Source organism: Polypterus senegalus, chromosome 12 (genome assembly GCF_016835505.1).
Source record: "Polypterus senegalus isolate Bchr_013 chromosome 12, ASM1683550v1, whole genome shotgun sequence".
Taxonomy (NCBI): domain Eukaryota; kingdom Metazoa; phylum Chordata; class Cladistia; order Polypteriformes; family Polypteridae; genus Polypterus; species Polypterus senegalus.
In genome coordinates this window covers 150,450,264-150,465,799 of record NC_053165.1, presented here as the reverse complement: position 1 = coordinate 150,465,799, position 15,536 = coordinate 150,450,264, and the positions used below count along the sequence as shown (strand labels likewise).

The 15,536-nt window shown below is 39.1% G+C and overlaps 1 protein-coding gene across 2 annotated transcripts in view; it reads left to right on the top strand.

Annotated features, from left to right (window-relative positions):
- The window catches only part of mapk6 (mitogen-activated protein kinase 6), an 87,753-nt gene extending 75,144 nt beyond the window's left edge, over nucleotides 1–12,609 (top strand). For both annotated transcript variants that reach the window (XM_039770314.1, XM_039770313.1), the window contains exons 3-6: nucleotides 3,650–3,794; nucleotides 4,836–5,000; nucleotides 5,140–5,341; nucleotides 10,121–12,609. In XM_039770314.1, coding sequence (XP_039626248.1) covers nucleotides 3,650–3,794; nucleotides 4,836–5,000; nucleotides 5,140–5,341; nucleotides 10,121–11,225 — 1,617 coding nt within the window. In that variant the 3' untranslated portion in view covers nucleotides 11,226–12,609. The remainder of the gene's footprint in view (nucleotides 1–3,649; nucleotides 3,795–4,835; nucleotides 5,001–5,139; nucleotides 5,342–10,120) is intronic.
- The last annotated feature ends 2,927 nt before the right edge of the window (nucleotides 12,610–15,536 follow it).

The window sequence follows — 15,536 nt, the reverse complement described above, 5'->3', positions numbered from 1 at the left end:
ATAATGTCTGTTCTCCTTTTGGCAATAACCACACAGTGTTAATATTACAAAAATGGTCTTAATTGGCATCAAATCATCTGACAAAATACAACAACATAGATTTAAGTGTTAAGTAAACTGAGTGCTTTGCAATGACCACGGACTGTAAAGTAGAACTAGAGGAGTCGGAATCAAATATTAGGTTACCGGAGTTGAAGTCTGTAAATACATACGGACTCTTAAGTGTAAATTGTAATGTGTTAAAATGTACTATTTCACATATACTAGTTTGATTAGTTTTTTTTTTTTTCGAGGATACATTTTGATTTTTAATGTTTTGTACATTTCAAATTGTCACGTATTTATGGTAGTTAAACCCCATACGCAGGTTCACAATGGCAAAAAGCTTTTCAACAAAGTCGGCAGTGTTTAAACTTTTTCCAGTCACAACAGATGAGAAATATTATCTGTGTCAGAGTGTTGTAGATGGTGATGTTAAAAGTATGCGATGCAAAAATGAGTAAAGAATGGATCTACAAGAGCATCAAGTTTTAAAAAAGGCACTTGCAACATTTTCATCCAAAAGTGTTAGTGACGCGGTGCCTCGTATCTTGTTTGTTGTGTGCTTTTAATTAAAATAGTATGTACTGTATACGAGTCTAATTACAAATGGAGGAGTCAGGCTTCGCTGGCACCATAAATTGCGGAGTCAGAGTGGAAGGTTTCGTGTACTGACTCCACAGCCCAGCAACCATCCATTACACAGGGAAATGTGTTACGAATGGTCTAAATTGAAACAGCAACACCACAGATTTAGAATCAAAACAGTCCGTCACAATAACACACAAAAGATTACGCTCTCTGTATGACGTGAATGCAAGACTCTGAGGCAGTCCACCATGTGGCCAGTTACCTGCTGGACAGCTCAAGGCCAGCAAACAATTGAAAGAACGATTTTTCACATTCCTCTTCTTTCCAACCAGGACACTATGCTGCTTTGAAACGGGGCCATTGTATCACCGGCATTCCTTACTTGCCTTAATATGATGTAGCGCTTATATTTAATAGTAACATTTGTAAATTACCACTTCCAGTGTTTTAAAATGATTTAAAACCTTGCAGTAAATTATCAAAAATGAAAGAGGTATCTGGTTTATATATTTGAAGGTGAAATCTTATTTACGGTAAATGACATTCTTAGATTTGCTTAATCCAGTTCTGCACTTTAGCCTTCTTGTTTGAGGTGGGGAAGTTCCATTATTGATTTAGTGCTCTGGATTAGTTCTGTTTTGTAATATTCTTTTAGTTGCTTTTCCAGCCCTGTCCTAATTTGTGTTTAAATTAGCAGCTCTTAATTCTGTTACACAACATTCAAAAGAGCAAAGAAGGATTCACTTGTAGGAAATAGAATTAGTGTTTATTTTGATCCAGCAGTGGAGACGCTCCGTTGGCCTACTTTTTGTTTCCCTTACATTGTAGGCTACTGTGTGATTTTAAATTTCCTTTTTGTTAGTATTTATATAAAAGGTTTCTTTTAAAATTCATCTTCATTTATCTTCTTCCAGAGTACAGTTACTTGACATTGCATTAATAAAATCTCTTCTTACAGTAAATGCTACTTTTTGGGAAATCTCAATTGTTTAATTTTTTGTTTGAATTTTTTACACCCTTAAATCGCACACAGAATGCCTGGGCTTTCATATATCTTGTTTAATTGACAGTGTCCAGTCTTGAATCGCTATGAGGACATGGGGGACGACTTTTTTTTAAATAAATAAAAGGGGGCAATTCAAAGACAGACCTTTGAGTAGTGAGGGAAGTGTGGAAAAAAGTTTATACCACTCGCTAAATACAGATCTAGCATTTAAAGACAGACCCCTTCCGGGTAGGGTGGGCATGCAGTGGGTGTCAAAAATAAAGTAAATACAACACAGAAAGCAGAACACAACTACAGTAATCCTCTTCTCCGAGATGGATGGCCAATCTATTATTGCTGCCTCAGAAGTACAATGCAATAATACAATATAACGTGTTCTTGCACGGCGCTCTGTGCTGTGGCAACTCTTAAGGCAAAATGCAAGAATAGACTATACCACTCGCTAAATTCAGAACTAGCAAGATACAGATTTGTTAAAATACATAGAAAGCCAAGCAGAAACTGATTAACTTAAATGGAAACCAACAACATCTCTCTCTATTAGTTAAATGTAAAACTATTATTGGTTGACAACAGTGAAGATGAAATTGTAAGACAGAGTCAAAGACAAAGTCAAATGTGGTCATCGTAATCCTGGACATCTCCGCCAACTTGCTGGGCATTCTACAGCAGCATCAGTGCCGTGCCATCCAGTCTGATGAAAAGATCCTTCTATCTGATGACTACTTTATCTGAGATACGTTTTCCCCTATACTGGAGAACAACTTGGCAGTAGAGCATTGGCACCAAGTGCCACATCAGGATACCAAGAGGAGAAACCGATTAGAGGAGAGTTAGTAATGCATTAAAAAATATTGTGATACTTTCTGTACAAATGAATAACAAACAGAGATGCATTCAGCACAGCTAATCAGCAGCTCTAGTCAGGGTGTTCTGTACTAAAGTCCTGAGTTTTCAGCCTGAATTTAAGAGCTGAGACTGAAGAGTCATCACTTATAGTGGCAGGTGGATCGTTCTGCAGCTTCGGGGCCATTTAACTAAAAGCTTGACTTCCCACTGTTGTTTTATTATTGCTTTGAATCATAAGCAGGCTGACGTGAGATTGTAAAGTGTACAGTGATGTTTAAGTAGTGATAAATAGACAATTGCCTAGTTACTTATCTGAACTTAAGGTGTGTTATGTTCAAAGGAGGATTTACCAAACCTTTTGCTCGACTCTTCATATAGTAATAGTTAGAAAATTTTTTAATTAGATTGTCAACGATTCTGTTAGCCAAGTATAAAGTAAGATTCTGATGCAGCCATTTATGTTTTTATGGTAATAGCCTTTTTATTTGTTAGCCGTTTCCACATTACTTAATTCCTGAGAAATATATTAATATATCGCTTTGTGTATCTTTTTTACAGACTAAGTTAATGTATAAATAAATTGACTGCGGCTGTCCTTTTTCTAGGAAGCAGACAACAAATTAAGTACAAGGTAACGTGAAAGCAAAAACAGCAGATATTTGGCATGGTTGGTTAATTTGGGAACTAGACTGATCCTGTGGGTGGTGGCCCAACATGGTGTGTTTTATAAAAGAAATGCCTGGAGTTGTTACTAGTTTGTTTTTTTAGTATTAGAATTTGTAACGTACATTTTGTGTTGTATTTATGGTGTGGACAGTTTACCACTCGAAAAGAAGCATTCATTTTGGTTGTCCGAAACACAGTTTTATATGTAAAGGTTTGCCAGGATTTAATTCTATTCAAGGTTGATCTCAACGAATGACCAATAGTTTCAAGGCATCTAATAACATTAAAGGCAGATTAAGATTTTTACAGATGGATGTGTTCTCCATCAGAAGATGACAGGAAGAGTTCTGGTATGTTTCTTCTGTGTTTGGATGTGAACTCATCATAGGGTTTTTCTATCATGCATACCAATCAAAGATGAACTTTTAATTGGATAATCTTGGCATTGAAAAGCGAAACTTTGGTGAATTAACATCAATGCATTTTTGTTTTTGGTAGGGTCATCTGTCGGAAGGATTGGTCACCAAATGGTATAGATCTCCACGCCTTTTATTATCTCCTAATAATTACACCAAAGCCATTGACATGTGGGCTGCTGGGTGCATCTTTGCTGAAATGCTCTCTGGGAAGACATTATTTGCTGGTAAGTACCCTGTTGGAAGCCTGGATGAATGAAGCGGATTTTTTTCTTTCTCAATAAAATGAGTTTGGCTTGATTATAATAATCCTGTTAAAATTGAGCCATATGTAACCTAAATTGCTCTTATTTGTCCTCTTGGTAAACGAAATAAAAAGTTTCTCACAACCAGATTGTGTCCCAGAATATCAATAAGTGATGCATTTATTATAGAACACAAATCTACCAGCGCAGCAGAAACCCTCTGAGCTTTCAGCCGCTGGCTTGAAGCTACCCCTTGTCCCCACTAATCTCACGTCTCCTTCAAGCTCAGTTAAACCTTGGCTGTTAGGCTGCTCCGAACTTTCTATTCCAGTCAACTTTATGTAACTAATAAAATTAAATTGTGTACATAGACAGCAGGCTAGAACTGTCCCCCTAAACCTAGCAGTTCAAAGGTCAGGAGTGTCGAGTAGCTTGCCAGCTCTGTCTTTCACCTTCTTGTCTTACTCGAGGACTGTCACAGTTAAGTAGTAGGGTACTGACCTCCTGGCCATCTCTTTCAAGCAGTCTCTTGACTCCCAACTGCCACTCTTTCTACCTTGTTTGATTGTCCCTGTCTGTATTCCTGGGACACCATGAATGAAAGTGACACCACAAGCCTTGTTTGTATGCATTGATATTGTAAGTCAGAAATGATTAATGTATTCGTTGTGTGTGGTCCATGCGTAATGACCTATTATGATAGCTATGCTTTTGGAAATGTATTAATTTAAAATGCTTTTGTTAGTCATCTTCCTGCCCAACAAAAGAGCCTTTCTTTTTAGGCTGTATGCCAGTCAATTAACTTTATTTCCCTAGGTCACTTTAATTGTTTGTATTCTTTCAAAACGATCATGGAGGCATTTTTAATTATTTAGTGTGTGTTTTTTAAATTGAGGTCAAAGTAGAAGACGTTGTCTTAGTAATGTATATAATGTCGTACAAGGTTCTGTAGAATACAAGCAATTGTTTTGTTTTACTTAGGTTGTCATCTAATGCTTCTGTTATGCTCTGTACCCTTCCTAGGTGCCCATGAACTAGAACAAATGCAGCTAATTCTAGAGTCCATCCCAGTGATTCATGAGGAAGATCGTCAAGAACTGCTTAATGTTATCCCAGTTTTCATCAAAAAAGACATGTCTGAGCCTCATACTCCATTAGCAAAGCTGCTTCAAGGCATCAGTGCAGAAGGTAATTAGTACTGAACTATTTTTTATACATACTGTACATGCATAAATGCATACATAATTATATGTAATGCCTCTCACTTTATTCCAGTCAGAATGTACACATCATTATTTATTATTGTTTTTTTTATATATATATATAGCACTGGACTTTCTGGAGCAAATCCTAACTTTTAATCCAATGGATCGACTGACAGCAGAAGAAGCCTTAGCCCATCCATATATGAGTATTTATTCATTCCCCCTTGATGAGCCTATTTCGAGTCACCCCTTTCACATTGAGGATGAGGTTGATGATATTTTGTTGATGGATGAAAGTCATAGCCACGTTTACAACTGGGAAAGGTAAACATATCCAGAGGTTCTTGTGTCCTTTGTTAAGGTTTTCACTGATTTAATGGGTGCTGTAAACCTCACAATACATTTGTCTGTCATAAAAATGAGTGAAATAGTTCTATCCCAAAGTGTATGTGAATATTCCATGCATCTATCTTTTGGAAGTTTTAGAAAAACGTGTCTTCCAGAACATTTTATGATATTGAAATAGCATCCATCTGGCATTCTTGTGCTGTGCAGATCATCGATTTGAGCACTATGATTCCCAGGCTTGGATCCTGTTTTTTGTTCTTTGCTATATTTGTGTAAGTTCCTTGACTTAGAAAATGTGGTAGGCTTGAGAGAATTGCTAGAATTACTTTACACAGAGTGGGCACAGAACATAAATCCGGAGAAAACTGTTAATCTGATAAGTCTCATTTTAATTCTTATGTGAAAGAAAGAGACCACCAATTGCAATCCTGCCAGCTTTTTATGGCTAATTGATTTATTTGCCTGATGCCTTATATCTTTAAGAAGTGTGAGCTCTTGCAGTTATGGAATGCTGTTTGTGCAGAAATGAATTTTAAAAATACGCAATCAAAATTCATATTGTAAAAGTGCAGAGACATATACAGTTATCCATTGTGAATTGTGGGGTTAGGGCCGCAGGACACCTGTGAATGTGAAAATCTGTGAAGACATTTTGGGCCCACAATTACTGTATATTCGAAATTTATTGCACTAAATAGGATGAGAAACGTGAGAGAGAACGATCACTGCAGAAGGAAATCGCGTGTGTAAGACTGGCTGCCAAGACAAAGCTGTGGGGCGTCCCCCAGGCAAAGTGTGTAGTTCAGCAGTTCTTTAGTGGGCTGTAATTTTTTGCAGAATTTAATTTTATTATAATTTGTATATTTATGGTTGTCAACAAGAACAATTATTATTATAGATACAAAAGAAATCTAACAAAATACAAAATGCTAAACACTCACAACACAGTCTAGTTTCGTAGATGTAGATGGTGGTGGTGTAGTTATGAAATGAAATCCCCGGTTAACAGCCTTCTAAAAGTTATGTTAAGTTTTGTCCTACCATGATTTGCAGATATAAGTGAAGATTTACAGAAGTTGAGATAGCGCTCCTCAGACCAAGACATTTTCTAACCCAGATGAAATCCCATGAACAAGCAGGCATAAGGACGAGAACAAAAATCCTGAGAAAACCGTAATCCGATGGGTTTTATTGTAGTCTAGGGGAGCAGTGAAGAAATGAAACAAAAAAAAAAACCGCGCTGACTGCAATCCTGCTGGCTTGTTATAACTCACTTTTAAAACTAACGCCCTCATCTTTTACCCAGCAGGCCTCACAGCAACTGCTGAAGCTGCCCAGTGACTCAGTGCTCCTGCCGTTGCTGAGTTTTGAAGTTGATTTAAGTAACTGGGTCTTAGGGTCACAATAGATCACAAATAGATTATTCATGATAGATGTGTATATGTATGTATGTGTGTGTGTGTGTGTGTGTATGTGTGTATATATATATATATGTATATATATATGTATATATATGTGTATATATGTATATATATATGTATATATATATGTATATATATATGTATATATATATATATATATATATATATATATATATATATATGTATATATATGTATATGTATATGTGTATATATATATATATATATATATATATATGTAAATAAATAAAATCTTCATTTGGATCTTGATCTTTGTCCGCGAATGAATTAGAAGAAGCACTAGATGGCAGTAGAGAGACAGCTAAAACATAGGCATTGCATTAAGAATCTCCTCCAAGCTTATACTACTGAAGACTGTAGTACGCCAGTCACACCTCAAAACACAGACATTCAAACTAAACAAATTGTTGTGCTTTAAATTAACTAAAGAGATCTTCATTTAGATCTTGATCTTTGTTTGTCCGCGAATTCCACGCATGCGTAGACCACCTTCCAGTTTAGTACGTTGATGTTACTCATGGATGTCAACAATGTGCCGGAATAACGAAAGGGGTGGTGGACAGTGTTACGCTGGTTAGCTCCTGAGGCCTGGTTAGAGAATGAGATTGCCGAAGATAAAAGGTACGTGCCTACGTAACATATGAATGAATGAAAGACAGTAGATAAAATGAATGACAACGTAACAGCACGTTCCAGAAATTATTATTGTTACGCTGTAGCCGGCGAGTGCTGCACGTCTCACAGTTGTACCATGGCTTGCTCACATTTCAGTGAAGTGATTCTTATTTATGCTTTAAAGAGCCTGGATACCTATGTGTCCCCCTTTTATAACCATTGCTCCGTGTATATTGCTTTACTCTTTGGATTGCCACAAAGCAACCTGCGAGATTAGAGAAAGGTTGAGAAGACATCGTGAGAGGAAACGATAGCGTCATGAAAACGAGACAGACTGTGAACGGACAGAAGCAGAAATGCTCCTACACCACCACATAATTACTGTTCGGACTGTGATTCTGAGTAGGCCGTTCCTATCGAATCAATGTCCAAGGGTTTTTTTTTTTGTAATTTTGTTTCCCTTATAAAAAACATAATGCTGTGCGACGAAGGGCCCAGTTCACGACTGGCAGCCGCGTTTAAACAGGGAGCCCTTCACAGACAACTTTAACACACACAACGTAGTTGGGCGCACATGACTAGTACACATATACACTTGCTGAAATACCCAGCGTTTCCCGGGAGGAAAATCAACTGTTTTTTTTTTTTTTTTTAATTGTTTGAGAAAAATATAATTTCAAAAAAAAAATCAACAAACAATGAAGACTCACTAATGTGCTTGTCTTGTGGTCTTGTATGTATGTTATCATCCAATTGACGCTTGGATCCGGCCAACTCTATTTAACTTCAAAAGCAACAGGGGCAGGGTGGTGCTCAAGCATGAAGAATGCTGGCAGTCCCCTCCAGTTTGCCCTGTGGTGGTCATTCCGAGTGTCAACTGAATGAGAACATGCATACAAGACCGTAAGATCATCCCCCACACACACACACACACACACACACACCCTATCCAGAAGGGGGTGGGTTAGGGTTGATTTGACCCCACAGTATTTTTAGTCGACCAATGAGAAACGTGAACCAAGTTTCATTAAAAATTTAAAAATTGCTCCAGCCGTTCGGAAGTGATGCTGGAACATACATACATACACACACATGCATACATTGACTTTTATTTTTATATATATATATAATTTATATATATTTTTATATATATATAATATATACACACTCACACTCTAGGGGGTTTGTCCCCTGCTGCTTGTAGAGGGGGGCTGAACACACCCCAAGGAGACGCGGTCACTCCTCTGAAACCCCCTCTTAAACGGTGATACAATGGGAAACCAATACAGTTTTTTAACGTTCTCTTTGCTCGATCAGATGATGCCATGCCTTGTGATTTGCATCTTGCGCGGCACTTTGAACATTTTAAAAGCCTGTACAAGCAGCTGTCCTACTCTTTGTCTTTTTTTCCCGCTCCAGGCGTGGTTAAATCTCTTGGCATCTTGCGGGATGAGAGTTCTTGATATTTTTTAGTTTATAATTTAAAAACTGAATAAGAATCTGAAAATCTAACAACATCACATTTAAAGTTTGATAAATTCTGAAAAGAATGATACGAAACATATATACGTAGGTTTTAAAATAAGCCCATTTAAAGCGTGACTAAAAACGTGACATAAAAACATCACGTAAAATCTTTGCACAAAATCATTGCACTTTTAAGCTTAGGATTTTATATATAGATAGAGAGAGAGAATAGATATGTGTGTATGTATGTGTGTATATCGACAAGTATGTGTTATTAAATTGCGCAAATCCCTAACGAAAGTCATTTAATAATTATGAAATACAATTTTCTTAGTTTAGTTTGCTTTCGAAATGTAGTTCTAAGAGTTTACAGATGCATTGTCACATGTACAGTATACAATATAATTCTTACTTGCATGTGGACACAGTCCCCGGGTACCCTAGGTGTGTGATGTATTCCCAACCACACACACACCTCCTAAAAAATGCCATTATATGTAGTTCATACGTAGGCTATATAGTCATGCCTCTGTTAACAATGTCCCAACTAACAACATTGCTCTTTAATGACGAAGGTTCCATAGAAATACAATAAACTGAATAGCACTGAAACACTATAAGCTCTCATGTTACAGTGTTATTTTTAGTAATGTGTTATTACGGTATCTCAATAATTATGAATTTGTAATGTACTATTATGATAATGTTAGGTTAGCTTAGGATGGGTTATGTCCGGTCACGTATACTTGGTGAAAATGACACAAAGGCACGTCCCAGCGAATGCACAGATGCAGACATGTGGTGCCTTGTATTCAAAGATGGCGCGGTGAAAGTGACGCCAGACACAGGGACACACCCCATATGCTACGAGTTTTTTGCTGGGATTTTGCCACGTGCTGCACACACAATGAACAACGAGGTGTTTTGTCTGCATCACTGCAAAGTCATCACAGCAAAAAATGACATTGACATGGAGGCACAGCCCCGTCCCCTTAATATACGTCAATGCACTGGTCAGAACCATATGCCATCATTAAGCAAGACACAGTGATTTAAGTGTTAAAACTGTGCATAGCAAATCGAGAATACACATGGTGAAGGGAAATAGTGACTTGGATATTCTGTCCAAAACTTGTATGTGTTGTAATTTATCAGAATTCTTATTTGTGTTTGGCAGCTTTAGTCCCAGAATCTCTTCTCTTCTTTAAAACACTGTTTGTTCAATCTCTGCAGGTACCATGACAGTCAGTATTCTGACCAGGACTGGCAGCTTCCCAACAATTATGATTCTGATGAAGTGCAACTTGACCCACGAGCAGCTTCTGATGTCACAGATGAAGAGGAAGTACAGGTTGACCCTCGAAAGTATCTGGATGGAGACCGTGAAAAATACTTGGACGACCCTGCCTTTGATTCACTCTTTCCTAATGAGCCCTCCTGGCAACATGAAGATCATCACGAGAACAAATATTGCGACCTGGAATGCAGCCACACTTGTAACTATAAAGCAGTGTCACCTTCTTACCTTGATAATTTAGTGTGGCGGGATAGTGAGGTAAACCATTATTACGAGCCAAAACTTATTATAGACTTGTCCAACTGGAAAGAGCAAAGCAAAGAGAAAACCGACAAGAAGGGCAAGTCCAAATGTGAAAAAAATGGTTTGGTAAAGGCTCAGATAGCACTACAGGAAGCATCACAGCAGCTTGTGGAGAAGGACAAAGAGAAGTTTCGTAGCTTTGACTTTGATTCATTCATCGCTAGTACTATCAAACTCAGTTTACAGCCAGAGCTTCCTGATGTCACTCTGCTAAACGACTTGAATAATTCTGTTTCTCAACTCGAAACAAAAAGCTCCATGTCCAAGTCTATCAGTCTGGAGAAGGAGGAGAAGGGGATGGTCAATTTGGCTCAATTGGAGGGTCGTATGCCTAATCCTTGGGATAGCCAGTTTGTTAATGTGGGAGTGGGGGGAGACATTTGCCTAATAGATGACGTTTGCTGGGACGTAAGGAAAGATGAACAGCTAGGAAAAGAAAACAATTACACGAGTTACCTTGACAGGCTTTTCAGCAGGAGAGATGAGACAGAAGTGGCAGAGCCAGACTTGGTAGAAGATAAAACATCTGTAGAGAAGGAAAACGAAGAGTGCTTCATAGTAAGAAACGGTGAGCTCATGTTTAGCCGGCAGTTTGAGTCGTTGGCCCTCCCGCAGTTTGATAGCCCCACCGATTCCCCCCTCAAGTCCATACAGGCCACGTTAGCACCATCAACAGTGAAATGTTCTCCTCAGATTGCCCACAAAACTTACAGCAGCATTCTTAAGCATTTGAATTAGAACACAAACACGCGCAGTGTAAGGGTGTCTTTATGTTTCCATTGTGCACGTGTGTCCTTTTAATTTTATTTTTTTTTTAAATTGAATCATTTTATTTAACTTCATTGTGTGCTTTTAGTTTTTACGGTTGCCATTGTAGTAGAGCCTTTTTTCTTTGAAATGCTAAAACTGGCATATCCTTTGCACAGTGTAGATGAACCAGTGTGACAACAAAATAATGCAATGCAGGTGAACTGAAATAGTGAAATGCACTAAACAACGTGAGAAACATTCTCTATGTGAAACATTTGAACAAGCACAGAAGAATTTGTTTCACCTGGAATGGTTCTTACATTGAATTGTACACAGTGAAAAAAAAACAAAAAAACTGCATTTTATTTTATTGTTTTTTTTTTTTCCCCTAAAAATGTCCAGCTTAAAGATGTTTTTATTTATAGGCATCCAAATATCATTTCATACTGTAATCTTTCTTAAACACATGATGCCAGCAGCAACCATTAAAGTGAACGTAGAAATTGGTACACATGTGTTATCTACCTCAAGGTAACAGCAGTGAGTGGCAGAATAGTGGCCACCATAGTGCTTTACTGCATGCATATTCATTATTTGTCAAGAGTCAGAAGCCTGGCTGAAGTTCAGCGGGGCTTCTGACGTTTAACGTATGCATTCGCCATAGTGAAGTGTTAATGAACATCATTATTTATTTTAGCCGAGGTGAAGCGTTCTTTGTATTTAAGTTTTTGTAGATTCAGTTTGGCTGCTCTGAGTCCTGGTATTTTTATTCCGTATGTGTGTTTCTCACTGTGGTCAGTGAACTGTCTGACAAAATACAAAAAGCATCGGCTTCAGATACCAAGCTGTCCATTTTCTGTTCATGTTGTGTTTTGTTTTTTCTTTTCTTTTCCTATTTTTAATGAAAGCCCCCGCTGTGTATAGTTTTTATTTTTTTATAGGTGCTTGTTGTTTGATTAAAAAAAAAAAAAAGGACAAAAAAGCTTTACAAATTTGAAAATGCGCCTAGAAGTCTTAATTTTTTTTTTTAAACCACCAAAAAAAAAAAAAAAAATGTATGTAATATTAGAATTGTGTGCATGGAAGTGAAAAATTGGAAGGTACCATACAGCTAGAAGTTCAAGGTGAAGTACAGTGTAAAGTCAAATTTTCATTTTAATTGTATGTTTATTTATAATATATATGTATATATTATATAAAACATACATATATATATTTTTTTCCTTTAAAAGAAAACAAAAAAAAGCATGATTAAGGAATAGGCTAAAGTGTAGCATGTAGAAGAATTCTGGAGACTTTGTTTTGCATTTAAATATTGGTACTTTTCTGTATTATTGTTTCCCCGGTTATTTAAAATAAATCAGAAACTGGCCTTTGGATGTTCTCGCCTCTCTTTGTTCAAGTTACTCCAGTGTCCGGTGCTGTCACTTTTAAAAGCTCGTTGCACATGCGGCGTCTGCTCCGGTGGTCGGTGATCACAAGAATGACTTCAAATGATTTATGGTGGACTCGGAAAGTCTTCAGAGCCCCTTCACTTTCTGCACACTTTTTATTGTGTTTGTAGATTTCATTTTAAATGACGAAATGTCTTTTTTTTACCCAGCGGTCTACACTCCATAACTCCATAAAGTGAAAACGTTTGCAGAATGTTATGGAAAATTTCTTAAAAATCAAAAGCTCATATTAATGATATAATTGTTCAGACCCTTTCTTTTTTCAGTACTTTGTAGAAGCCCCTTTGGCAGCAATTCCAGCTTTGGGTAAGTCTATACAAGCTTTTATACATTTGGATTTGGGCCGTTTATCCCACGTCCAGGTGTGTAGAGTGCAAACCAAGAGAGGGTTGCTCAAAATACACTGCTCCAAAAAATGAAAGGACCCCTTTTAAATGAGAGTGGAGCGTCAAGTCAGGGAGACTTGTGGGCTATTGATCTGGTCAGTTAAGTAGCAGAGGGGCTTGTTCGTCAGTTTCAGCTGCTTTGGTGCACAAGAGGGACAACACTGAGAGAGACGACCCCCAAAACAGGAATGAATGGTTGAACAGCTGAGGCCACCAACGTTTTTCCCTCCTCATCTGTTTTGTCACTGGTTTTGCATTTGGCTACGGTCAGTGTCACAGCTGGTAGCATGAAGCCATACCTGGACCCTACAGAGCTGGCACAGGTAGTCCAGCTTCTCCAGGATGGCACATCAATATATGCCACTGCCAGAAGGTTTGCTGTGTCTCCCAGAACAGTCTCAAGGGCATGGAGGAGATTCCAGGAGACAGAGCTGGACAGGGCCCCTCATAGAAGGTCTTTAACCCATCAGTAGGACTGACTGGTATCTGCTCCTTTGGGCAAGGAGGGACAGGATGAGCACTGCCAGAGCCTACAAAATGACCGGCAGGCAGGCAGGCCACTTGTGTGAATGTCTCTGACCAAACAATCAGAAACAGACTTCATGAGGGTGGCCTGAGGGCCTCATGTCCTCTAGTGGGCTCTGTGCTCACTGCCTGCCTGGCATCGTGGAGCAAGATTGGCATTTGCCATAGAATACCAGAATTGGCAGGTCCACCACTGGCGCCTTGTGCTTTTCACAGATGAGAGCAGGATCACCCCGAGCACATGTGACAGACGTGTAAGGGTCTGCAGAAGCCGTGGAGAACGTTATGCTGCCTGTAACATCGTTCAGCACGACCAGTTTGGTGGTGGATCAGTGATGGTCTGGCGAGGCATATCCATGGAGGGACACACAGACCTCTTCAGGCCAGATAACAGCACCTTGACTGCCATTAGGTATCTGGATGAAATCCTTGGACCCAATCTCAGACCCTATGCTGGTTCCTCCTGGTGCACGACAATGTCCGGCCCTATGTGGTGAGAGCACGCAGGTGGTTCCTGGAGAATGAAGGCATTGATACCATTGACTGGCCCCCACACTCACTCGCCTGACCTCAATCCAATAGAACACCTCTGGGTGGGACTTCATGTTTGGGTCCATCCGACGCTGCGAGGTTGCACCTCAGACTGTACAGGAGCTCAGTGATGCCCTGGTCGAGATCTGGGAGGAGATTCCCCAGGACACCATCCGTCGTCTCATTAGGATGTCGTCAGACATGCATACAAGCACGTGGAAGCCATACAAACTACTGAGTACTATTTGGAGTTGCTGCAACCAAATTTTGGCAAAATGTACTCACCTGACGCATTTTTTCACTTTGATTTTCGGGGTGCCTTTAAATTTACCCCTCTGAAGGTTTATAATTTTCATTTCCATCAAATGATGCACCATCCTTTCGTTCCTAACACGTTACCCAGTCCATTTCAGTAGAGATATCCAGCAGGATTTTTTCCCTCGTTGAGATCTGAAATGTTTTCAAAGTGTTCCTTTAATTTCTTATATAACTGACTGATGAAGCTTTATCTGGAGTACCGTTTTCAGTTTTGGCCTCCATATTATGAGGGTAAATCAGAAAGTAAAGGCAACTTGAAAATGGTAATCTCAACGGATAGAAGGTGACACAATACAACACGTTCACAATGTCTTATGGGTATGCAGAACACACACACACAGCACAGTGCTCTCTTCTTAGTCTAGCTCAGGGTTTCCTAAACTTTTTTTTTTTTTCTTCTTCTCATGATTCAATCTTGCCCTTCATGGCATCTTCAAGACCAAACCTGTGACGACTGTCAGGTCACCCCCTTGGAGAATTGCCACAAACAATCATAGCAGGTTTCCATCATGGAGAATGACCACCGACATCATACATGAGCAACATTAATTGCCTGAACAACCCCCAGTAACCCATCACGAGGCACTTCACGTCATACATGATGCATTCCCATTAAATACAGCGGTCAGAGGCCATCCGCGTTTCGTTTTGGCTCGTGACTCGTCATTTAAGAACCTGGAGTCAAGTTGAAGTCGACTCTAAATGAACATGGACCCTCCATGGTGGTTACACCTTTGTTGAACAACGTGCCATATTGAGATTTCTTCGGGCAAAGAGAGTGAAGCCTACTGAAATTCTCTGAAGGTCTGTTGGCACGGTATAGAAGTAAAAACGGCACCACTTAATGAAATGTTTATGAATAGAAAGGTTTAACGTGGCTGCGGTGGGCTGGCTTCCTGCCTTGTGCCCTGTGTTGGCTGGGATTGGCTCCAGCAGACCCCCCATGACCCTTTAGTTAGGGCATAATGGGTTGGATGATGGATGGCTGGATGGAAGGTTTAATGAGGGAAGACCAAGTGTAACCGACAAAGCTCGATCTGGTCGACCATCGACATCGTGCACACAAGGCCATGTCGGCATGATAA